The sequence below is a fragment of the Monodelphis domestica genome, chromosome 8 (assembly GCF_027887165.1).
Source record: "Monodelphis domestica isolate mMonDom1 chromosome 8, mMonDom1.pri, whole genome shotgun sequence".
In the NCBI taxonomy this organism is placed as follows: domain Eukaryota; kingdom Metazoa; phylum Chordata; class Mammalia; order Didelphimorphia; family Didelphidae; genus Monodelphis; species Monodelphis domestica.
This window is the reverse complement of record NC_077234.1, coordinates 251,161,692-251,188,741: the sequence shown is the minus strand read 5'-3', so window position 1 is coordinate 251,188,741 and position 27,050 is coordinate 251,161,692. Positions and strand designations below refer to the sequence as shown.

General features: G+C 36.1%; 1 protein-coding gene across 3 annotated transcripts in view; it reads right to left on the bottom strand.

The window, feature by feature from the left end:
* VGLL3 (vestigial like family member 3) overlaps window positions 1-27,050 on the bottom strand; it is a 62,203-nt gene that overhangs the window by 20,110 nt on the left and 15,043 nt on the right. For all 3 annotated transcript variants that reach the window (XM_007500739.3, XM_007500740.3, XM_007500742.3), the window contains exon 3: window positions 12,659-13,174. In XM_007500739.3, coding sequence (XP_007500801.1) covers window positions 12,659-13,174 — 516 coding nt within the window. The remainder of the gene's footprint in view (window positions 1-12,658; window positions 13,175-27,050) is intronic.

Here is a 27,050-nt window from a genome sequence, read left to right as displayed (position 1 = left end):
ATTAAACAATCAGTTCTTGGGAGCCATTTTAAGTTGGCTCCAGGAAAACAGCTATAACTAAAATGGTATAAATTTTGCAATGACTTTTGGATTGTATGAAATTTTAATTAATTAGAGATCAAGGAAATATAACAGTAGTAAAAGGGTATTTGTTTTCTAATGAAACCTGAGAAAATGAAAGGTTCCATGCAGTTTCTCAGCCTATAGTACACATCCTGCTTCATTCTGGGACCAGTCAAATCTGCTGTATCTGCCCAAGACATATGTAATAATAGACTGTGAAATCTCTATAAGGAACTTTTTTTTCCATCAAGGTTGGTTGAAAAACAATACTTAGATTCTAGCATCATGAATCTCCTATTCCCCATGAGGGAGTAGAAATGATAATAAAGAAAATAAAGGTGGGAAGACCTGGGCTAGACCAAGTATACACTACGGAAGTACAGGCTAGAGGTTAAAGAGTGTACACACACACACACACACACACACACACACACACACATTATGTATTAGTTCTAAGGTAGAAGAGCAGTAAGAGCTAGGCAATGGGGATTAAGGAGTCACTGAGGACCACACAGCAAGAAGTGTCTGAAGTTACATTTGAATCCAGTTCCTCCTGTCTCCAGGTGGTCCAGCTCTCTAAACACTGAGCCACCTAGCTGCCCCCTTTAATAAACATTTATTTAACGAAAATCTAAGAGTTAGAAAAATCATTTCTACAATTATTACCAAAAAAAGAATATTGTATAGAGAGCAATAATTATTGACTCATGCCTATTTTCTCATCACTATGAACAGTCTCTTGGAATATTTTCAGATTATAGGATCACAGAATTAAAACTAGAAAGGACCTCAGAAGCCATCTAGTCCAACCCCTTCATTTTACAGCTCAGGGAATTGAGGCCAAGTGATGTCCTGGAATGGGTTTGAGCCTTTTCTAAAGTCAGTGTTCTTCATTACAGCTATACACGAAGAACATAAACAAAGGTTCTCACAAACAGTATTCTGCAGAAAACTATATCTTTGCAGTGATAAGACTGACTAAACAATGCGGAGCATATAAAAATTCACTTTTTATTGTTAGCTAACTATTCCTCTCCCCATTCCATCCCCCAACTTGATTCATTGGAGCTTGTAAAACCTTAAAGTCCCCTTTTCAATGTGATATCTCCCATACATATGTTAAAATCATACAGTATGTTCATATCCACATATAACACACATGTACATATATATGTATATGCCCACACATATATAAACCTGTGTATTAAACTTTGATGGCTATTTAATTATTAATATAAAAGAAGAAATAAAATATGAGAACATTTTTACTGAAGGCACCTGCTACTATGATACAGGATGTTGAGGGCCAAGTCTAAATGGAAGAAGAATTCCATACAAACAGTGAGTCCTCCTAATATTCCTACATTTGGATGACATTTTCCCTATTACTCCAAACTCTGAAACATGACAAAATCTCCTAAATGTGACCCAAAGTCACTCAAAAGGCTTTAGAATGGAGAGCATAAACAGTTCCATATTTACACAAAGTGTCTCCCATCCCTAGAATGTCTTCATCAGTATCTCTATCTTCCTTCGAATCTCATAGACCTTATATGAACACTTTAGAAAGACACTATAACTGCATAATAAGCTGGGGGTAGAATTGAATAGGAAATTATGTGGTATTTTCAAAGAATCCAAGCTATTCTCTGAAATTGAATCCTGTCTTTTAAAAATAAAGTTTTCCCATCCCAGGAAGTGCATATAAATAGAATGCAATATTTGATGAAAAGATCTATATGAACTGATGCAGACCCTATTAAGCAGACCCTAGAAAACAGGAAGGATAACTACTAAAAATCTGAATGTTATAAAATGGTAATGAAAAAGAGTGGCTCGACAAAAAAGAAAAAGATAATAGACTTCACAGAGGTCGGTGGTCCATGACTCTTGTATATAGCCCAAATTTTCATACTTTTTTGGGTATTTATCAGTTTTGTTTATATTTTATCTTCTTTTTAATTTGTTTGCCTTTGTAAAATATTATAAACCATTAGTAAATGTGATTTTTATAGAGTGAAAAGGGTGAATTTACCACTAATGAAGATAAAATCAAAATAATTATTATTATTTTGCCTAATTATATGAAAACACATTTAATAGTTTAAGTGAAATGGGTGAATACTTGTAAAATTCTAATTTGCCTAGACTAACAGAAGAGGAAATAGGATATTTAATTAAAGCTGTCTTAGATAAAGAAATTGAACAGAATAGAAAAGAATTTCTTAAGAAAAAAGCATCAGGACCAAATGGATTTACAAGTTATTTTTATCAAACACTGAAAGATAATCTGATTATGATACTAAATAAAATATTTAGAACAATTGGTAAAGGAGGACTTCTGCCAAATTCTTTTGTGAAGCAAATACAGTGTTGATACCTAAACCAGGAATAGCAAAAACAGAGAAAGAATAGGCCAATTTTGTTAATGATTAGAGATGCAAAATTCAAAGTAAAATATTTGCCAGGATACTACAATATATCACAAAGACCATTAAGATGAAACAAGATTTATACCAGATATTCAGAGGTGGTCTAATATCTGAAAAACTATTAACATAACTGATAACAAAAAAGTAACACAAGTCATATGATTATATCAAGGGATGCAAAAATAACATTTTACAAAATATGATTCTCATTCCTATAAAACTATTCCTATAAAATCTCTTAAAAAGCAAAGCTACAGATTTCCCCCCTTAGATTAACAAGAAGTATGTAGTTAAAACTATTAGCAAATGTTATTTATAATTGGAGATAAATTAGAAGCTTTCCCTTAAAGATCACAAGTAAAATAAGGAACTCCATTATCACCAATATTGTTTAATATTGTGCTAGAAATACTAGCATATACTATAGCAATAAGAGAAGAAAGAGAAATTGAATGAACCAGAATGGGCAAAGAAGTAATAAAACTCTCTTTTCTCAAATGATATGATACTCTATATACAGGAAATACAAGAGATTCTACTAAACTATTAGTGAAAGTATCAATAATTTTAGCAAAGTAGCAGGATATAAAATAAACCCACATAAATCATTAACATATATAAGCATAAATGTTATAATGTCCAACAAAAAAAAGTAGTGACATATAACTCATTTAAACTATCATATATAGAATAAAATGCCTAGGAATATATCCTCAAAAACAAATCCAGAAACTAAATGAACATAACTTTTAAAAGAAAACAAAGTCAGATTTTTATAATTGAATAATATTTGAGCAATATTCATTGCCATATCATTCATGGGTGGGCAGAGCCAACATGATTAAAATTACAATCCTACCTAAACTTATCTACTTATTCAATGCAATCCTAATTAAATTACCAAAACATTATTTTATCGAATTAAAAAAGGACAAAATTCTTTTGGAAAAAAAGTCAAGAATAAAAAAGGATATAATGAAAAACAATGTTAAGGAAGAAAGTTTATGAGCACCAGATTTCAAACTATATTATAAGACAGTAATTACCTAAACTATTTGGCCCTGGCTAAGAATCAAAAAGTAAATAAGTGGAATAGAATAGACAGACAACAACAAACAGTCATAAAAAATTATAGTAAAAGGTAAATTCTAAGTTTTGGGAGTAAAAATTCACTATGTAGTAAAATTGTTGGGAAAACTGAAAAGCACCTTGACATAAATGACATATAGACCAATATTTTACACTACTTACCAAGAAAAGATCAAAATGGATAAGAGACCTCAGTATTAAAGGGAGATATTATAAACAAATTAGAAGAACAAAGGCTATATTGCCTATTAGATTTATGGATAGGAGAAGAATTTATGAATAAACAAGAGATAGCACTGTAAAAAGTCATATGGATAATTCTGAATACATTAAATTAAAACAGTTTTTTACAAATAAAACTAATATAATAAAGATTAGAAGGAAATGAAAAAGTTGGAGGAAATTTTATAAACAATTTCTCAGATGGAAGTCCCATATCTAAAATACATAAAGAACATTGTCAAATATATAAGAATATGAGCCATTTTCCAATTGATAAATGGTCAAAAGATATGGACAATTTTGGGATGAAGAAATTAAAGCTGTATATAACTATGTGAAAAAAAGATCCAAATTACTGATTAGAGAAATGAAATCAAAATAATTCCTAGATATGATCTCAACCATATCATATTGGATAAATGATAAAAGGGCAAATTGATAAATGTTGGAAGAGGTGGAAAAATAGGGACAATGATACATTGTTGATGGAACTTTGAAATGATCAAAAATTTTGAAAAGCAATGTGGAATTACATTCAAACTTATAAAACTGTGTATACCTTTTGACCTACACTCTATGCTCTGAAATATTTATAGCAGCTCATTTTGTGATGTATCTTTTTTCATAACATGATGAACAGGGAAATATGTATTATATGATAATAAATGTGTAACCTATATATTATCTGCCTTCTTGGGAACAGTTAGAGGAGAGGGAGTGAAAATAAAAAGAATGAGACATTGATTTTTGGACATAACTAATATGGAACTTGTTTCTCTTGGGATAAACTTATCTATTAAGATTTATTACATACTTATAACAAAAAACATGTAATATGTTACATATAAGAAAAATGGTGACTCAAAAATGTTCTATTTGTCTCTTCCTCTCTGGAAGGAGAAAGAAGAAAGGAATCCTAAGGGGAAAAAAATTGGTAATGTAAAATAAAAATAAATAAATAATTTTTAAATTAAAAACATTTTTTAAATAGCTCAAGTACTAGATTAAGGATTTATTGATATCTTCCCTGTCCCTATTACCACTCTTAGTGGCTTCCCTCACTATCTTGAATTTAATTACCTGATATTCACTTTAACTTATTCTGTATATATTTATTCTTTGTCTCTATATCTTTCTATCTTTTGTATCTATTTATCTATTTATTATCTGTCATCTCTCTAATAGAATAGAATGTAAACTCCTTCAGAAAATGGGTTGTTTCACGGTTTTTTCTGTATCCTGAACACTTAGATATATTTATATCTACATTTAATCTATATAAAATACATTTAATAAATGATTGTTAATTAAGAATAGAACCCCCTGAAACTGACATATTGAAGGAACATTAAAATATGACTATGGAGAACTCTTAAGTTTTTTAAGCTCCGTTAATGACAATCCTAAAAATAAATAAGCCCTTCAATCCTGTCCACTCTTCCTTTAAGCAACTCTGCAGTCCATTTTTAGTGCCTGCCATAAATGTAAATACTTCTCTATTAACTCAATGTCTTTCAACTGTCATTATCTTGACAGTAGGCATTTCTATCCATTTAATATTTCTTATATTGTTATTTGTATCATTTTTGAATAATAATAAATCTTCTACATTCATAGGCTTGATGCGTTCATACAATATCATCTCTGAAGAAGGTATCATGATAGAGAATCCTTTTCTACTTTGACCCTGTGCAAGACATCCTCCATGAAAGTGGTAAAGAGTTTCGGTAAGTAGAAAAACCTTTCTTTAATATCCACTATAATGCACACAAAAAGGGAGTTGTTGAACAAAGTATATTGATTGTGGTTTCATTTATCAAGAAAATAAGCACAATCTCATGTGTATGCAAAAGTTCTTATTGAAGCAAAGTCCTTTAGGTCCTTCAGATATCTTTGCATTTTATCTTTTTAGCTTAATGCTTTTTTTTTTTATCTACTCTACAATCCAATACATGGATTTTTGTATAATTCACAGTCTTGTTTTAGACCGTTCCTTTTCTGTGAATTCATGAAGACCCTGCCTACTGCCTAATAGCATTCCTCCCAGAAATTAGATTGTAGAAATCTTTTTTTCTTCTTCTTCATGTTCCATATTGATCTTAAGACCTGTCCAAGAAACTTTCCCTAATCTCCCTTCCTACACCCACTGGAAAAGAATTGCTAACCCCATATCAGTCTTGCTATCGCTATGACAGAGCTGATTTTCAAGAATTAACTTCTTTCTAAACATATGGGATCTTTAAAAATTAGCATTATTTATACAGAGACACATGCATTTGTGTGCTTCAATAGAAAACTGTCATCTAATAGGAAAATTATGATACCATAATTCATGGAAGATACATTTTTGGCAGAAATATAGTCACCAATAATACTATGTCAGTTTAGCAAGAGATCTAGGGAGCTGGCTCAGAGAACACGCATAATATATGATCTCAACATAACCCTAGAAAAGCTGGAGAATTTTATTAACCTTTGCTCCTGACAAAGTCTTGCAGAATGCAGCCATGTATACCTACAACTGACAGCAGTGCTCAGGAATGCATTTATTAAATCTGATTCACTGAAGAGTGACTATGTATACATTTCTCACTACTGGAGAGGATCTCGCTAAGTTTTATTTTAAATGAATCTTGGAGATGGTTTCCATCACTCTTCTGGTCATGAAAATGTCTCTTTCTCCCTCTCTCTCTCTTCCGCCCCTCTCTCTCTCCTCTCTTTCTCCCTCTCTGTTCCCCCCCCCTCTCTCTTCCCCCCCCTCTCTCCTCTCTTTCTCCCTCTCTGTCTCTCCCTGTCTCTCTCTCTTCTCTCTTCTCTTCTCTCTCTCTCTGTCTCTCCTCTCTTTCTCCCTCTCTCTCTCTCTCTCTCCTCTCTTTCTCCCTCCCTCTCTTTCTCTCTTCTCTCTTCTCTTTTCTCTCTCTCTCATTTCATAAAACCACAAATTTGGATCTAGAAGGATCTGAGATATCATCTAATCTAACCTCCTTCATTTTACAGATAAAGAACTCATCGTTTTAAAAAGAGATTATAAGTGACTTGCAAAAAGTCACATAGTACCATGTAGTAGACCCAACATTTAAATCAGTCTTTTTTTCAGATGTAACCACTGTACAAGGACCAACTAAAGAGCTATCTCAGTCAGATAAGCGCCCATTTTGTTTTTAAAATCCATTCAGTATTCTAGTATATCTGATCACAACTCATCCTAATGTTAAATGACCCTCCTTGTCTATTTTATCAATTCTTTCACTATCAACTTCTAGCTCTCATTCCTGGAAAAATGAGGATCACTTAACCTTGGATACTCATGACCTCACATCTCCCCCTTGAAAGTTATAATTCTATTTTATATCTATTTAGTTCAATGAGAATTTATTAATGAGAAAGGCATTCTGATAAGCACTTGAAGACAAAAGATAAAAAATGACACAGTCAATGCTCTCAAGGAATTTACTCTTAAGTAGAGAAAATGGGAAATGTATGTTCAAATAAAGGGAATGCTTTGATATTTCAAGGCTCTAATATTCTGTTAGTGTAAGCATACCTTTCATCAGCACACATTATAATGACTTCATTTTAGCCACGTATATTTCCTTATTGGTCTAAGTACCCAAAGTCTTTCCAGCTTCCCAGGTCTATCAAAATGAGTTCTGTTGGCAAAGCCTTCAAGAAACCAAGGCCGCCTCTGCAGCACAATAAGACGGTGGAACAAAACTTTAGCTAGGAAAATAATTATATGACCCAAAATTATGAAGAGGTTAGAATAGAAGGAGATATTAAAGGAGGGAAGTCTGATTTCTACCTGGAGGGGTGGGGAGAGAATAAAGAGGAGGTAGCTGGTTGGGGCATGGAGTATAGGAATTCTAACAGCCCACTCACATAAAAGAATTGAATTGCTTGAGGAAATGGACTTTAGAAATGATCAGGCTTATATCTCAGAGAGTAAAATATTTCATAAATACAATGACCTACAAAAATATAAGTAAAATTCCAAATCAGACCTTGAAAAATAATTGAGTTATTTAGGCAACAGTCCTTTCCAGGTAGAATAGAGATGAATATGAATATTCTCTTCTTTAGGTTGAAAGACTTAAACTCGTATGAAAATTGAAGCTATCTACATTAATTGCTGTGTGGTTCGGAAAATGTGTGAAATTTGATTAGTCGCATATAATTTGGGATGTATTTGATAATTGTAGGATAATAATAACCATAGTAACTGGTATGCCGAGGCTTTTAAAGCAATCTGGTTAACATGCCTGTGAGATAGGTACATTTTACATAAAATCCTTTTTCACATAAGGGAAAACTGAGACTGAAAGAAATTAAGTAACTTGTCCAGGGTCACTCAGCTAGTGTCTGAGATAGGATTCAAATTCATTTCTCCTCAATTCCAAGTCCACTTCTCTATATGTGGCACTACTAATGATGCTTTCCTCTAGTGGATTTGGCTTTAAACCCTTTCCTTCTATTTTAGAATTGATATTAAAAATCAATTCCAAGACAGAAGAGCAGTAAGAGCTAGGCAATCAGGGTTAAGTGACTTTTCCAGAGTGACACAGCTAGGAAGTGTCTAAAGCCAGATTTGAACACAGGCCCTCCTATGTCCAGGCCTGGTTCTCTATCTACTGAGACATCTAGCTGCCTTTCCTCTAAGAGATTCTTTATTTAAGTATTAACTAAAAAACTTTTGATAATGGTCTAAAGATAATAGTCATAAAGAATCAGCAGAAATAAAAATAAATCCTTTCTCTCTCATCCTTTAAATGTATAGCTCTTTAACTTGATAGTAGGTGATAAGATGGCCCTTTTGGTATTTGCACACCCAATAAGAAGTGTCTTAGCAACAAAGGTCTGTACATTGGAATATGATGAGACATTTAGACAAGGTTTTTCACTCTTTCCTATACTGATGGATGAAAGCATTCTTTGAAATATGGGGTCAGAGTGTGATATGAATTACCTGACTGATGCTAAAATAACATGAGAAAAATAAATCTGTGCATTTCTAGATGAAAATGGAATCTTGATCAACAAACAGCTTGTGTTCATAAAGAAAACTATCACATATTGAAACATGACTGCCTTTATTCTTGCCTTTATTCTTATTAAAGGTGGTAGAAGGGAGAAGCTGTAAAGGAAATCTAGTTTGCATTTTAGAAGTTAGAAACTTCATTTAAAACATCTTTAAAAATTACTTGAAAAAATTCATTAAAAGTAGTTTGAATGTAAGCCATCACACTAGGTAATGGAATGGCAATAAAAGTCAATAATAGCATCAATACATTTCTTTTCTTTTTTAGAGCCCTCTTTTCTGTCTTAGTATCTGTTCTAAGATAGAAAAACAGTAAAGGCTGGACAATCAAGTAGCAACTGTCTGAAGTCAAATTTGAACCCAGCTCTTCCTAACTCCAGATCTCAACTCTATCCACTTTCTTTCTACTCTCATTATGTTTTACTGAAGAAAACCATCTATTCAAGTCTCCATAAGATTGAGTGCTGTCCAGATTTATTTAGCATTTTATTCATAATCTAGAAGATGTATATTTAGTGTTTCTCTTCCTGTAACACATATTACATCATACTCAGGGAAGATTTAATTAGTAAGAACTTGGTTGTTACAATGGAAATGAAGACAAAGTACTTATATTCAAATCTAAGTTCTTGTAACGATTACTTGTATGATTTTAGGCAAGCCATCTACCCTATCTGGATCCTATTTGCTTTATCTGTGAAATATGAAAGGGTTGGACTAGACACCATCCACCATCACTTCCTGCTTTAAATGTATGATCTTGTGAATTTCAGGAAAGTCTGTCTTTGGCACCACTCCTAGTCTTTACTAATCCTGTTCAATACCGCTTTGCCTTTCTCTAAACTGGATTCGAGATTCTTCGTGTGTACCAAGGCATGAATGAATGATGAAGTCCATACCCTCCAAGAGGTCTCTGTAATTTTAATAAAAAAAATTACAGAACTAAAATGATGTAGCTCTAATAGAAGAATTGCAAGTAAATAGGACAAGGGGCAATGAGTCTTCCCCAAAAAACCATCAAAGTTTGCCACCACATTAGGCTGACTCTACAGAGTAAATGAGAAACATAAGAGTCAATATTGTACAGTGAAACAACCTATGGATTTGGGTCCACAAGAACCTTGCATCTGAATACTACTTTTGCAAATTATTGATTGTGTGACCATGAATACTTGATTTAATCTCACTGAACCACAGTTTCCATCTACAAATGGGATAATAATATAAACTCTGAATAACATAGTGTAAAGCATTAATAATATACATATTGAAGGGCTATTCTCATGTGAGCTATTATCAAAATTGATGTGCCTGAATCCCTGCATTATTTTGGAAGAACTGAGTACAAAAGTTTAGGCATGTTACTCTATCTGTTTTAGCAGCACAATTTGTAGCCATCCTGTGGATGGTGACTTTATCCTATTTACCATCGTTCTAATTCCTTCTACAGCTTACATGCTTGATAGATGTTCAGTGAATGAACCATGAAAAAATTGGGTTTGTCTCAAATGAGTATCAGTGACTTGCCTTTTGACAGTCCATTGGAGCCCTTCCCCACCCCTAGTTATGTCCCCATTTGGGAGCCTTTTCTGGACTTATAGACAGTCAATATCAGCCATTATCTGAAGACATTTTTTGACTATGCTTGGGGGAAATCTTAATTTCTAAGTGTACATTGGTGGGCTTTCTTGCCCTTTACCATTTCTCCTTACCATTGATATAGATAATATATTGGTTAGTCATATATGTGTGTATGTATGTTTGTATATATGTATATACGTGTATAAATATACCTTTACACATGTAACATTGTCAGCTCAACATAGAATTCTATTGGCTATTTCCTGGTTTAAGGTAGAGCTGCAATTATGATGGAAATGAGGGAAGGAAGGAAGGCAAGAAGGAAATAAGGAAGGAAAAAGAAGACATTTGATTTTTTTCTTGTATCACAGGAAAGGAGGAATTTTTTCATGTCTAATTTTACCCTCAATTTTATCTAAACCTAGATCTATTGAGAGATTTCCTTCTTTGATTCAAGTCAAACAACCACTGGGAAAGGATATCTCAGCAAACTGATAAGGAAGGGGGATGTTTGTGATGGTTACAGGCACAATTCAGGGAATTCCGCCAGATCTGAGCCACATGATCCTGACCATAAGGATCAATAAACGTGTCAGTCACTTCACAAACTCATGCTAATCATTTTTAACCCTCCTCCAGTCCTGTGGTTCTTCTCCTCCGCACTGATAATCTGTCCAAGTCCTATTTGTCTCGGAACGGCTTTGTGAAAGTCACAAAGCAGGGAGGAACTGAAACCTGCCCAGAGTGGTCCAGATGAGCACATTCTGGATTAGAGTGATGGGATGAACAAAGGCACATGTAATGATGAAAACAACTTGTCAGGGAACATACAACTGGAGAATAAGTGCTGGGTTTAATGAACTGTCTGTCCAAGTTACAAGAAAACTTCCAAGGAGTAGAAGGATGGTTGAAAAATTGAAAAGCTTCCTTAGATTCTGAACGTTAATTTCTAATGAATCAGAAACGATTATGGCTCGTATCAAATATAAAAATCTAATTTTTTCTTTAAGCACTTTACAAAGTGGCTCCCCTACCTTGCCAGACATCTTACCCTTTAATCCACATTTCCCCATACTCTAGTATCAAGTGGGACCATGAACCTCTTTGCTATCTCTTGCACAAAACATTCCATCTCCTGACTCCAAACATTTTTATTAGCTATCTCTCATTCTTGGAATGTTTTCCCATTTTATGTCTGCCTCAAGACTTCTTCAAGTCTCAGCGAAAATCTGATCTTCTGTTAGGTCTTTCCTGTGTGTGTAATATGTGTGTGTGCACACATGTCCACATTTTCAATGTGTGTGTCCCCAGTTATTTGCCTGTGATCCTCTTTAGTATAACGTGAGACCTGAGAGCAGGGACTGCTTTGGGCACGTTTTTAATTCTCAGGGCTTAGAACAGTGCCTGGAACACAGTAGGCATTTAATAAATGCTTGCTGACGGGGGACTTATAGAAAAAGCCCCTTAAAAGACCCTAGAATGTCGACCCAGAGGAAGGCCTACTACTTTGATCTGTCTTTTCAGTCTCTGATTCCAAGGACCCAAAAGTAAGTGTTCATGTCAGGCGAAGAAGTGTTTGTTCCCATTAGTTCTTCTCTAAATATTGGCTGTTCGCTGCACGCTTGTAGGGTCAGAAAAGAGAAGGGAAGAAGGGGAAAGTGAGAAAGAGAAAAAGGAGAAGAAGGAAGAGACAGCGAGGTGAAGAATTGCAGAGAAAATGGGGGAAACTCAATGCGTTCCTTCTCAGATGCCTCTTCTAAGAAAGCAGAGCTCGGGACCCAAACGCTGTGGTTCTATGCAACGATGAAGGTCTTCTCAGACTAAACTGAATACAGAACTCACAAGCAAAGAAGAATCCCTTTGGGGGTGTTCTCCATTGAGCCCATTATCACCTCTGACCAGCCCACGCAATTAGAGAAAGGATCAAGCGGAGAATGAGGAAAGCAGAAGGGTTTTCAGTGCTCTGTACGGCATCCGCAAACGCCAGCCCAGCACCAGACGTCAGAAGAGTCAGATCATTGTACAAAAGCGCCTTTTCTTAACTCATGCCACCACAAGCTCCCATGCAACACAAGTTCCTGGAGGAACACCAGGATTCTTGGGGGGAGGGGGGCGGATATTTAGAGTGACGTGGGCATAGCTCAATCCATCCAGAAGGGGCACGTGCCAGGGAGCAGCACTTCAGAGGACTCTCTTAGGTCGCTTCCCCCCCTCCAGACTAAGAAAACTGCCTTACCTGAATCAAACCCAAAACTTGGCACAATGTCCACTGTTCCATGAAAGGCTCCAGCCCATGCTGAGGTAGCAGTGGTGACAGTAGTAGGATCTGTCTTGGTGATGTCGCCCTGGGGAGCAGGAATCCTGGCCGTCCGAACCGAAGGCATCAGCAAAGAGCCGTACCTCGGATCCAAGTGGGAGCTGGCCGAAGGGTGATGGTGGTGGCGGTGGTGCACATGTGGATGGGGGTGGTGGTGATGCATGTACACATCGTGCATGTGCGTGTATGACGGGCTCACCTGAGATGTCAGGGGATAGTGCCAGGACTCTGACACCGCTGGGGGTGGGGGAGGCGCAGTCTGATGGAGGGTGTGTCCTGGCCAGGGACCAGGATCAGCTGCTGCAAAGGTGCCTGGTGCAGGGACCGAGAAGTCAGGGTGAACGCCGCTTAAACAGGGCCGAGGGGGGGGCTGGTACGAGCTGGTCCAAAATGAAGTTGGGAAACTGCTCCTCTGGCTTGAAAGACTTGAGCTATCTGAGAGGGAGGAAAAAGAGTTTGCATTCACTTTCAGCTCATATTTTTCAAATGCATCATTTAATTTTAAGTTTTCACATTTTCTAGTCATATTTCACGTTATAATGCACTCCTTCCCATGCACGCAAGGGTGGAACAACTTTAAGCACCCTGCAGAGGTGCAGAGCCATTTCTATTACAGGGTCAGAGACGTGCTGATTTTTCCTTCTCTGCACCTAGGATATTTGCTATCACATTGTACAATAATGTGTGTAAGTCCTACACTCAAAATATTATTTAGAACCTCCCAGGTACCCCCTATTGTCACCAGGCGAGCTATGGCGCCTAAAACATTGCTTGGGCTTTGAACAGTCTTTAATTAAAGCAAAGATTCCAATGGCTAACCATTTTTCTTTAAACTGGGATGATGCATAGAAAAAGAAATTGAACAAAGCCTCAAAGAATTCCCTAAGAAAAAAGACTCCAGGGACAATTCACAAGTGGATTCTACCAAGCATAAAAATATGACTAACTCTAATATTACATAAATTATAGCATCAGCAAGGAGTAAAAAATAAAATTCCATTAAAAATAACTGTAGACAATATTAAATAGCCTGGGGTATTAAAACAAATCCACCAACTATGTAAGTAAAATTACAAAACACTTTTCATGCAAATAGTCAGATCAAAACAATTGGCAAAACAGTAATTGCTCATGGATAGGCTGAGCCACCATAATAAAAATTCTGATTGCAGACCAAAGCATTCCAACTTCTACTTTTAATTCCTTCATGAATTTTTTGTTGTATGTGGGATATATCTTTTCTTTCAAGGCAGGAGGAATAGGGAAATATGTATTGCATGAAAGCACTAGTATCAGCCTCAGGAAGGTGGGAAGGGAAGAAGAAAATCTGAATCACAAAATATTAGAAAATAATTGTCAAAAGTTGTTTCTATATGTAATTGAAAAAAAATAAAAATGAAAGATAAACTGGGACTGTGATTTTTAACATCGCATAAAGTTTCCAGTTAGGGGCTAGATTTCCCAAAGAAGATCAGGAACTTTGTAGCCTTAGAACAGAGGTTCTCAATTTTGTCTATAGTAGTAGAATCCATTCAAATAACAATTTGATAGAATTCTTGTAATAAAATTCTCTAAAATTATTATTTTGATTCCTATGAATAAACAACATATAGTTCACTAAAAAATAAATTTAGAATTTGGAGTACTTGTTTGGAGTATAGTTTGAGGAAACCATCATCTCTTTTTTTTTAAACCCTTACCTTCTGTCTTAGAATCAATTCTGTCTGTATATTGGTTCCAAGGCAGAAGAGTGGTAAGGGCTAGGTAATGGGGGTTAAGTGACTTTCCTAGGGTCATACAGCTAAGAAGTGGCTAAGGTGAGATTTGAACCTAGGGCTTCGCATCTCTAGGCCTGGCTCTCAATCCACTGAGCCACTCAGCTGCCCCCAGGAAACCCTCATCCTTAGAATGTTGTCTGAGGATACTAAAAGGTTTAATGACTTACCTAGGGTCACAGAGCCAGTATGTTTCAGAGGAAGGACTTGAACCCCAAGATTTCTAATTCACAACCCAGCTCTATTCACTATACCATGCTATCTTTCCAACTTTAATGTGGTAGGTTGAATGAGTATATAAAATTGATGGATTATACTAATTTTTAAACAATAAGACTAGAGTAGATTCAAGGATCAATTTGCAATAGTAATATTTTTCTCCAATAGGGAGATTTTGTAAAATAGAGAAAAGAAAACTGGACTGTAGTCCAGGAAAGGGTCATTTTGACTTCTCTGGGTCATTTCCTTCATCTGTAAAATAAGAAGGTAGCATTGAACTAGACATTCTTTAAAGACTTCTCTAGTTTTAATATATTTTTGTGATCTAAATGAACTAGTGGCTAAGGTATTTGTGTGTGTGGATAATAACAATTTTCAAGATAATCATCTTCAATAGAACAGTAAAGAAATGTTCTCACAGTTTAGTGTCCCCACCAAAAGTACTGAACTACATCTTCATATTAGGCAAGAAAGGACTATCTGAAATAGAATCATTTGAACCTCTACTGTTTCCACATTCTCAGACCTTACATTTCTAGTAGATGTAAGTTTTTTTGGCCTCAAGGAAATTTACGCAACTGAGACCATTAATCACATATGTTATTCTACTAAAAGATTTAGGCTGGGACAACACTTCTCAAAATTTTTTGTGCCCTAACTTCCCTAAGGATTTCTGTGCTTTTCCACCCAACTCTCCCAAGATTAGACCTACACCTTAAAAAAATGGTCATGTCATTCATTACATAGAAAGACAAATATGCATCCTTCCACAGGTCTAGTCTCCTCTCTCAAAATTACTATACATATTTTAAAATGTACTTAGACTTGAAAGGCTTCATAAAACAGAAGAAATTACTTCTGTTTATGTGCAGAATCTTCAGAATCAATAGACACATTAAATTACTACTACCAATTCATTAAGTAATGTCTTTATTTACCATATACCTTAGCAGATGATAAGCATTATGCTAGGTGATGGGCAAACAAATAAAATTCATAAGGTGCTCATATTCTAATGGGAGACACTAAGGATGTATAAATAGAAAGATATGTTAAACGGGTATTTTCTTAATATCTTCCTCTGTCTCTTTAAGAGGCAAGAAAGAGAGCAAAGGGATTTCTAAATAGAAGAGTACTGACAGTGAGCGTTAGCCAGAGCTGAGGATTCTGTTACCTAGGAGATGAGATATATAAGAAAGGATTCAGTTGGTAGTTAAGGGGTTTTTACCTCTGGACCTGGAGGTAGCAGGAGATTGGTCTGGGTCTCTCAGTGAAGAGCCACTACTGGCAGTTTTCACTACTGACCGTTGGAATAGAGAAATGGATTTAAGAAGTTCGTTAGGTGATGAATGTTTATTTATTAGTATAGGTAGGTAGTTAGTGAATCAAATTTAGATAGAGTAGGTAGTTTAGGCATGGTCTGCCCAGGCAGAAGAACCTGTCCTTGAAAATAGTGTAGGGTTTTCAGAAATTTTAGTTAGGATTAGGAATTTAGGTATAGTCATAAGGTATGAGAGTATTAATCTCTCTTTCTTCCTTTCTGTTTTCTATCTGTACTTCTTCTCAAATTAAACTAAATGTTTTATCAAACTGCTCTCCTCTTTTTTGTCAAATTCCTACCAATTAACCCTTACAGATGATATAGATTATAGGAGTATGTACAAAATAAATATAAGGAGAATAAATTATTGGAAAAGTTAAGTTCAAGGTATTCTGAAAGAGAGGATAGTAGTAGGAAAGACTTGAGGAGCTGTGTGTTAAAAGGGGGTAGGTATTCCCTGGAACAGAGGTGAGAAGGTAGTAGAATTCCAGTCATTACAGGCAATGTAAAGGGCCAGGGATAGACCTGCAGTTAGTAAAATAATTGAGTTCAAATTCTCCCTCTGACATTTACTAGCTATATGACCATCAACAGGTTAATTTGAATTTTCTGTGCCTCAGTTTATTCATCTGTGAATTGGAATAATTCTGTTTGTTGTGCCTATTCAGAGTTGTTGTGAGATCATATTTATGCCAAATCTTTTGCAAATATTCAAATGCTACATCAATGCTCACTTTAATTATCATTATGTATAAAATACTATTCTAGGAACTGGGGGAAAAATAAACATAAATCAAACATGTCCTCCAAGAACTTTGAATATGTTTTTCCATGTGAATTTTTAAAATTGGATGCACATTACTCAGGAAAACCTCAAATACAAAATTAAGCTTGTGTTGTATGAACAAGACCATTAGTAAACAGAATTTAGCATCAGATCTATTCAAGTTGAATATAATCGGAGCATACAATTCTACATAACTATTTTCATTTTCTCCCCATTTGTAGATTCTATCACAAAAATAGTATGTATTATGTTTGAGAAAGCAATGTATGTTCCATATATAATGAAATCGAAATACAAATTTAGTGTTAGCTCCTTGAGAGCAGTCATTATTTCTATTGTAGTAAGATAATTGGTGATTAGCTAATTAACTAAGGATATTAAGAATTAGTTACATAACATAAATTATGAATAAATGCACAGGTAAGCTGTAAATTACAACTTCTTTAAATGAAATCTCAGAGATGGATTGTGGGTAAGAGAATTTTTCCCAGAATGCTTTGAGCTACACTCACCCAACGTCTTTGGAATCATGTCATGAATCCTGTCATGACAATCCATCTCTGAGATTTCATTTAAAGAAGCATTAACTTACATCTTACATATGCATTTATCCATAATTTATACTATGTGACTATTTCTTGGAGCCAATACACAGTGTTAATTCCAAGATGGAAGGTGAGGGTTTAAAAAATAACGACTGTGAGCCCTTTGAGAGCAGGGACTGTTTGGGGGCAGCTTGTGCATGTCTAGCACTTAGTACAATGCTAGGCATTGGGCAGGCACTTAATGCCTGTCTTTTGACCGGAATTTGCTTCTAAATACTATTTACAGATTGCTTATGGTATCCCTCCAGGATGCTATCAAGTATCTAATCTGTCTATATCCATCTACCTACCTACCTACCTACCTATTTGTCTTGCATCCGCCAATGGGTACAGGTTTTGGTCCATAGTTTCTCAAAACGAGGTCTCGGACCACTACTGGCTTTGTGGCTCTGCTAGGGATTCTGAGCCCTAAATCTCAAAATGGTCTTCACTACATAACACTTATGAGTTTTGGGCTACCAAATCTTAAATTCTGATAATGTGTATATATAGGTTTATTAGCATATAGGCACATGCATGTCTCTGCAAACACGTGTGCATGTGTGCATTTATGTACAAATACTCACGTGCATGTGAATACAGATCTACACCTCCCTTACAAAGATACATTCATACATGCACACATATGCATCTATCCCACCCAAATCCAATATTAAATCAGTCAAAAATAGAGGAGGCATGCATTATCTTGAGTGTTTTCCACATATGTCTATCTGGATTTTTAGGTGCTCTCTATATGGGAGTAGGCTTACATTTAAGTTTAGTATTAACTTATTAATTAATTAATTAATTAATTAATGATAATATTAAATTAGTATTAGCTCAGAAAGTGTATGAAGAGTCGGCAGAGGGAAGCCTCCACTAGAGAGAATGCACTAACTCAAATCTCACTGACTTCTTCATCCTTTAGACTTTCCAGTGTGACTATTCTGAGCAGAAATCCATTTTTAAAGTCATTCTGTGCGGATGGAACAGAACCTGAACAAATGTCGCTGGGAAAATGAAACTAGAAGTAAATTTAAGTTTGCACAGTCGGTATGTCTCGAGCCTAATACAAAACTGCAGAGATCTTTGCGGTCTTTTTTTTTTCCCAAAATACTAACGTATTTTATAAACAAGAAATAATCTTGGAAAACAAGTCTATTTAAGAACAAGCCCATGCTTAAAATTCATTACTTGTGATTCTGTTTGCTTAAGAAAATACATAAATTATAGTGATACAAAGAAACAGATGGAGTGCTTTGGTTCTTGCCTGGGAATCAATGTGCTTAGTTCATATGTATATAAATATTTTTATTACATGCATTTTGCTTATATGCTCTTAATTACAGCCACATTTTGGGATGAAAAATCTTACTGTAAAAGGGCATAAAATAAGTTATTTCTGTACAAATTTACTTTGCATTTTAGAGATGGCAAGACCTGCGAATATGGCCACTCTACAACCCTTAAAACTCCTAATCTCATATTGGATGTCCCATTTTTGTTTGCTTTGCATTTGATTCTTCATGACTCTCTGTATAACCTTAGGTAAGTTACTTGGGTTTTCTAGATCTTCCAAAGGAGAGAGCAGTGCAGGTCATAATTAGGTCCACTGTGGCCCGCCACAAATTTTAAAGTGATGTTTGATATCAACCACCATCACTGCAAAATCCATCCAATCATTCCAATGTCATATTGATTATAGAAATCCATCTGAGATGCGACAGGCAGCTGACATGGACACAATTTCATAGCTGCTGAGAAGCTACTTAGCTTAACTCTTAGTGCCTCATTTTTTAAAAAGGCCAAATTGACTACATAGAGTAATGGCACGTGTTCCTAGAGGAAACAGCTCTAAAAACGTGAAGTTTCCACTAGTTGGGAAATCTGCCCCAAAGAATAGAAGGGAGCCTAAACACCCCATTCGCCAGCATTCCTTCTTTAAAGAAAGTTCTTGAGAACCTAAGAAATATTCTCCGTTTTTGGATGGGTCCATATCGTCATTGCTGAGGACTCTTTTGGCTGGTGCATCTTTCAGCAGCTCCCAGCTTTTATAGCCCAGGAGATTCTTATCTGAGTATTTCTCGGCATCTACTACAAAGGACCTGCCCAATACCCTGAAGGCCTTCCTCAAGTTCTTTTAGTGTTTCATGGGAGCCAAGGAATAGAATTTCGGAGGTCTTTGTACCTTACTTAATCCGGCTATGACTGATTTACCCTCATTTCCCATCTAGAATGTCTTTAATAATGCTTTTGGTTTGGGCTAGTCCTAGTATCAAGCCACTGATTTTACTGTGCTGTAAGATTCTGGTGCGCCATGAATGTATGGATATTTGTAGTTCTCCTTCTTCTGAGATCACAATCTAAAGTCACCCTCTATCAGCGTGAAAGTACTCGTGTTTGCAGAAAGTGTTTGCTGTAGTAAGTACTTTCCAATCCCTGGATACACTGGGGAGTTCCTCAGATAAGATGGAACCTGGTTTCCTCCTCCATCCAAAGAAATCCCAGACCCTAATTGGGCTGCCTATACAATTGCTTTGCAAAATCGAGGCAGTATGCATTGTTTAATCCAGCCTGATTTCCTAAAGTGTATTTTAGGCTGATTTCAGGACTCACTGATAGGAATCCAAGCTGATGAAAATCTTTCGGTTTTTGCTTTCCTTCATAGTCACGCCGAGTGAATCTGCTGGCCAAAGAAGCTCGTATGATTTTGACACGTACATTCTAAAGACCTTTCCCGAGGAGAGCTCTTGATCTCATTCCGATCTTGGAGTAAAGTTCTTTCTAATGGCCAGAATAAGGTTGTCAGCAGAGCAATTTAACCCGATTACTTTGGGCTTGGTCCCCAGCAAACAGTATTTTCTCGACTAGAGGCCAAATGATTTGTACTTTAGCCTTCTCTGGCACTCAAGACTTCTTTGGAGCTCTTACACATTAAGGCCTCTTTCCCATTCCTGCATAGGAAGGGTTCTAAAAATGCAAATGTAACCCCTAAAAGAGGATTGCAAGCAAGAGGTGATAACTGATGCCTCTGCTCCTCAGATTCCCCCAAAGGAGTATCAGGTCTAACTTGTATTCAGGCGTTCCTGGGTCCATCTTTTCTTGCTGCGATCATCGCCTGCTCCTCCCAGAGGAAAAAGCTGCAGGGTAACTGCCTCCTTTCACAAACACTCAGAAATTTCCGTCACTTTTTCTGCACCCTGCTGAATCTCTTTTCCTCCTTTGTTCGAATGAAGATTTGCATCTATTTTCGAAGGAAACGGCTGCACATGAACACCAGTGACTAGGAGGGAATCGAATGCGTTATGGAGAATATGAATCATTTGACCAATAGTTATTGAATGCCTGTTATGAGCTAGATATAGGAATCAACACAAATATTCAGTTCAATTCAGTATCTCCCAAGAGGACACCCTATTATGTAGCAGAGCAAGGCAAAGGCGATAGGAAGACAAAAAAGAAAAAAGGCAATGGCTCCCATCCTCATTGAGTTTACTTTCAAATGGGATGACGCTTGGAATCCACCGTGTGCTTAGACATATAAATACAAAGAATGCTTTTCGTGGAGTCCATTGGTCGAGGGAACTCTTAGAGTGGAAATGATTTCCAGAGATGGAGACGGGCAACTTGCTTAGAACTTAAAGAGTCTTGGAGAATTGCATAGGAATGCTGTGGTCAGAAGGCAGACCATGACCCAATCTTGATTTCAAAGTCAGTCTCCTCTAGTGAAGAGCAAAATTAAAGTGGCTTCAGGGAAAGCACTAGCCATTGTGGAGCTGCAAGGGATCAAGAAAGGCCTGGTGTAGAAGCTGCCACCTATGCTGAGCCCTGAAGGACATTAAGAGATTCCAGGAGGTGGAAGTGAGCAGAAGGCATTCTGGGCATCAGAAAGATCCTAGGAAAAACCTCAAAGGCAGGAGATGGAATCTTGTGCTTGCAGAATAGCAAATATGCTGATTTACTTGAACAGCCATGATGGTGTAGGACCTCTGATTTCATTGTTTCAGGGAACTTCCAGTGAGATAACTGCCTGTCAGTGCCAACTGGTGGTTTGCTATTTGTAATCCTAGAAAATTGTCTAGAGCACTGAGAAATCAAGCAATTTGCCTTAGATCACATGGCCAGTATGGATCTCAGGCAGGACTTGAACCCATGTTTTCCTTAGCTTAAGGCTAGTCTTCAATCTGGTACTTTTCTGGTATGTACAGGTAAGAAATGTGAAACATCGAGAAAAGCAGGCTGAAACTGGCACGGGCATTGTACCCCCCAAATCATAGAAGTGTTTCGGGCAAACTGTAAGCAGGGAAATCTTTTACTCCCTTATATTCTTGTGACTCCTAACCCAAAACATCTGATAACTCCTAGAAGACCCTGAGAGAATTATTCTCCTTGGATTGTCCTTTAGATGGACAAAGAGATACACCTCCTTGATATTATCAAGTTGTATCTCAGACATCCATCTGTCCTCTAAACTATGAGGGTCACCCCCTATATCTTCAGGCAAACCTACCCCTTGCACATGCCTCAGTGTATATCACTCTAGAGTCACATCTCCACTGTTGTAAAGAGTATAAAGACCCCAGAATTGATGTTATCTGGGAACAGCTTTCCATCTATGCTCTTCCCCCTAGGAGACAGTCTTCTTGGCCAGATTTAACATTACTTTGTAAATTAATAAATTTCTCTTTTTATTTTTAAGCTAAGTTTTGGAGTCTTGAATCCTTGAATCCTTGAATAAAGATCAAATGACTTGTTACCCTTCCTGAACCCCGGGGGCTTACCTCAAGTCCCCCACAACAAAGCTAGATTGTGTGGGGCATCAAATGCCCAATTCAGTAATTTTAAATTTTATTCTTGTGGAAAGTTAATATTGATCTGTACTCTTTTTTTGGCTCTCAAGTTAACCTTTTGATTTTAAAGCAAAATAATTTCAGGACTGAAGCTCTGCACTGTATCTCCCTGAGGCCATGGGTAGAGTTCTCCTTCCCTTTGTCTACCATGCTTGGAGATGCTGTACATGCAATGTGCAGTCATTCTAAACTTTCAAAAGACCTGTCTCCTGTCCAGACTTGGGTCTGGGTCTAGCAGAGACTCCGGAAAGGGGGGAGGGGGGTCATAAAGAGCATAAATTGGCAGAGGGGCCAGGAAGTTGCTCTCTTCCATTGGAACCAGCCTTAGGAGGGTGCATAATATGGCTCAGTGCTGGCTCAGCTGACTCACAGAGAAGTAGATAAAAGAGCTAGACAGCTACAAGTGGCTCATGCTCCTTCCTTCCTTCCTTCCTTCCTTCCTACCTTCCTTCCTTCCTTCCTTCCTTCCTTTCTTTCTTCCTTTCTTTCTTCCTTTCTTTCTTTCTTTCTTTCTTTCTTTCTTTCTTTCTTTCTTTCTTTCTTTCTTTCTTTCTTTCTTTCTTTCTTTCTTTCTTTCTTTCTTTCTTTCTTTCTTTCTTTCTTTCTTTCTTTCTTTCTTTCTTTCTTTCTTTCTTTCTTTCTTTCTTTCTTTCTTTCTTTCTTTCTTTCTTTCTTTCTTTCTTTCTCTGGCCTACCCTTTGCTATTTAATAAATAATTGTAAAATTAATATGTGGTTCAGTCGTAGCATCCTAGAAGTTATAGAATGCCATCAAGAGAAAAAAGCAATGAATGGTCAGATCTATTCTTGAGGAAGGTTATTTTGGCAAGTGAATGAAGGAAGGATAAAGGAAAGTTGAAATTACAAATAAGGAGTCCAATTAGAAGGCTATCACATTGCCATTTTTATAATAAATCGGCATACTTCTTATATTCTCTCCATTTAATTCAATAACTACTCTCAGCAATGTTTCTTTGGGTTTCACAATCAATTGATTATTCACAACAATTTATCTGGCACCCTCCCTATTGCTGACCTATTTTTTCCTTCATCTTAGAGGAGTAGCTGACTGAGTATAAACAAGAGCTGAGGTGATAGGTAGGAGCAAGAAGAAAAATTTTTGGAAAAGAAAAATAAGCCTAAGATTACTATTCCATGGCTACACTGATGTGATTATTTTAGGAAAATAATTAATTCATTAAGAGAGTGGTCATTAGTTTGTTAACAGTATGGTTCAACTCAAAGTATTAAAAAAACTATTAGTATTAGAGATAAGAAAATCCCCAAGGGACAACATTTTTTCAATTATAAATTAATGAAATATGTGACTGCAATAACCCAAAGAGGCCAACAAATCTTGACTGGTATTAAGGCAGATCAGCACTAAAAATATCCACATTATAGAAGAATCTATCCCATTTAAATATAAACATTTTAAAGAAAATTCTACAACCCAACTCAACAGTTGGTCAGCATCTTCTTTATAGTATATTATAGACTTCATTATTATCAACAGACATTTATTAAGCATTTTGAATTAAATGTAATTCATTTCACAATTTAACAAATGTGTATGAAGGGACTACTAGGTGGTAGGCACAGAGTTTTGAAGAATACAAAGATGATTAAAACATCATAACCCTGGCCCTCAAGGAATCTACTACCTTAAGAGAGGAATACCAAGGAATTATGCCAGTCGTGCTACATAAGGCAACACATTTACTTGTTAAAAGGATTCAGAAAAGAATTCATGAGGATGATGTCATGTGAATGGAAGGAGCCCAGAATCCAGATTAAGCAAACCTGAGTGAAAACCCTGTACTTGTTCACTGGCTGTGAGACATTGGGCAAGTCACTTACTTAACTTCTCTGGGTGTCAGTTTCCTCACTTGTAAAATAAAGAAGTTGGTCTAGATAATCTTAAGGGAACCTTCCAGCTCTAACTATATGCATTTATGTAAGGGCACATGTACCCCTATAAGATGGGGTGGCAGTGGAAGGAGAGAAGATGGAAGGGAAGAACAAAAATTTGTTAAGTTCCTACTATGTGCCAGGCACTTTACAAATTATTGTATCATTTAAGCCTCATAACAACCTTATGAAATAGGTGCTACTATTCTCCTTGTTTTGTAGGAAATTGAGGAAGATAAAGATCAAATGACTTGTACATAGCTAATAAGTATCCAAGACAGGATTTGAACTCAGGTCTTCTCAATTCCAGGCCTGATATTCTTATTTACTCCATCACCTTGTTGCCTGGTGAGACTAGAAGTTTAGACAGGATTTCAAGAGATAGAGTTGTAAAGAACAAAGGAAATTGCAGGAAGTATTAAGCCACAGTGAGAAGTTTCATATTTGCTCAAATTTAGCAGAGAAAGAAGAAAGATAAATCTTAAAGAATCGGCTAAATAAATTGTAATATAAAAATGTATATCACTGCACTGCAAAAACTAGGACTATGAAGATTCAGAAAGGCATGAAAAAAGTTAAATAAACTGACACAAAGTGAAATCAACAGAACCAGGAAATTACTATATACAATAATGAGAACAATCTAAATGGAAAGAACAACTCAAAGAGCTACAACTGAACATAACCTAGTTATAAAGATCATGTTTCCTTAAAAAAGAGAAAATACACTTTTCTTTCTTTGCTCAATTTGAGGATATGTGGTATGAATTCACTTTGCTGATTTTTTTAACTCTCTTTTTTATTCTTTTTTTAATCAATCAATAAAAAATGGTTATTAAGTGCCTACTAGATGTCAGGTACTATGCTAAGCATTGGGGATACAAAAAAAAAATGGCAAAAGACTGTCCTTGCCCTCAAGGGAAAAAAAAAGGAAGGGAAAGATATATTTCAGAATAATGGTGATATGAAAACAACTGTTATCAATAAGTTTTTTCGTTATTTTCTAAACACTCAAAATAATTGTTAACAAGGAATTTTCAATAAAGCAGAGAGTGGTGTCTAATCTAAGAAGGTCCTTAAATACCAAATGAGGAATCTGGAATTTGAGTAGGCAAATGGGAATTTCTGGAGCTTCTTTAAGCAAGGAAGTGATATAATCCTAACTGTTTTAGAAAGATAAATCTAGCAATTGTGTGTAGAAGAAGAGAGTAGTGATGGAATATTGGAATCAGAATGCTACTGCAACAATATAGGCAAGAAGTAAGGCTTAGGACTTGGGCAGAAGGAGTGAAAGGATGAAGGGCACCCTGGACGCAAAATTGAAAGGACTTTCCACTGAACTGTGTGGTCATTTTGGAAAACAGAGGGATTAAGACTGATAACTAGAGTAATTTAATTTTGGGGAAATAAAAAAAATACTAGAGACCTTAGCAAGAATATGAGAAGATAGTGGTGAAGGTAGGGGAAGGAAGGTGGAAAAGCAAGTTCATGGAGGTAGGGGAGGGGAAAATAAGCATTGATAAAGGTCCTGCTCCATGCTAAACCCTTTACAAATATCTAATTTAATCCTTACCACAACACTATGAAGCAGGTGTTATTATTTTCCCCATTTTATATTTAGGAAAATTAAGGTCAATAAAGTAAATAAAGGGTCACAAAACTCATATTTGACTCCAGGCCCAGTGTTCTATCCTCTATGTCACTTAACTGACTTAAGATGAATTATGATCTAATTTAATGTACTGATTAGAGTGCCAAGAGAAAGGTTTCTAACTAACGGTTCCCTGCTACCTCTTTGCTTAGGTAAATCACTTAGTATCTCTGGGTCTTAGTTTCCTCATTTGTAAAATTAAGATGTTGGCTAAAATGGACATTATCTAACAGGTTCTAAATCTTACAAGATTTGTCAGTTTTATTATTGGTCACCTTTAAGAATCCTATTTCAACAATACAGGAGTTTTTGTCAAGAAAATTCTGAGATGATGCAGTGCAGATGATACCTGTCAGTTTCCCCTTCTTTCTTTCCCCTGGGAAAACCACTCTTCCAGGAGCCAGTAAGCCCCCCTCCCTTTCACAGAAAGCCACTTATCTCTTTATTGGCTACCAGTGAAAGTAACCAGATGTGTACAAATTTGAATGTCTTACTTATTGCTTTCACTTGCAATTTAAAAATGTACCTGTCATAAAATGTGGAGTTCAACACTATTCAATTACTTATAGACCCAGAAAGGTGGTGATACTTTATTACGTAGGTGTTATCAACCCAATTCAGAGTTTGACTGGGGATTCAGAATGACATACTTAATAGAAATAATAGTTCATTAGCTTGTTTTAATGAGAGGGAGGGAGGAAGAGATGGAAGGAAGCAAGGAAGGAAGGAAGGAAGGAATCTATTTCTGGGAAAGTTCACTTAATAAGTGTGATCTGGTAGAGCAGCACAGTCAGAAAGGGAAAATGAAGTGAGCAGTCATTGTTCTGCCCTTGAAAGGCAGGGCATGTTGAGTGTGTAAGGCAAGGCAGAACTCTAGATGGGGAGTAAATTTCCAGGAAGGATTTCAGGGACTGAAGAGTAGTGAAAAATATCAAAAGAATGGATCGATGTTAGTCAATTGACTAGTACACCCACAAAATTATCTCCATGCTCCAAGATCTTCTTTTGTATTACTTTAATTATCTTTGGGATCTTCTGAAAATTGTATGCAGATCCATTATAAGTCTCTTAAGCAGGAAAATGTTTACCTTAGTATAATGCTTTGATAAGAATCAAACTACTGTTAAATAGAGAGGATTGATTTTTTTCATGTATATTCTTATTCACACACCCTTGTAGGGTACTTGCCATTTAAGAACACTGTAGAATGA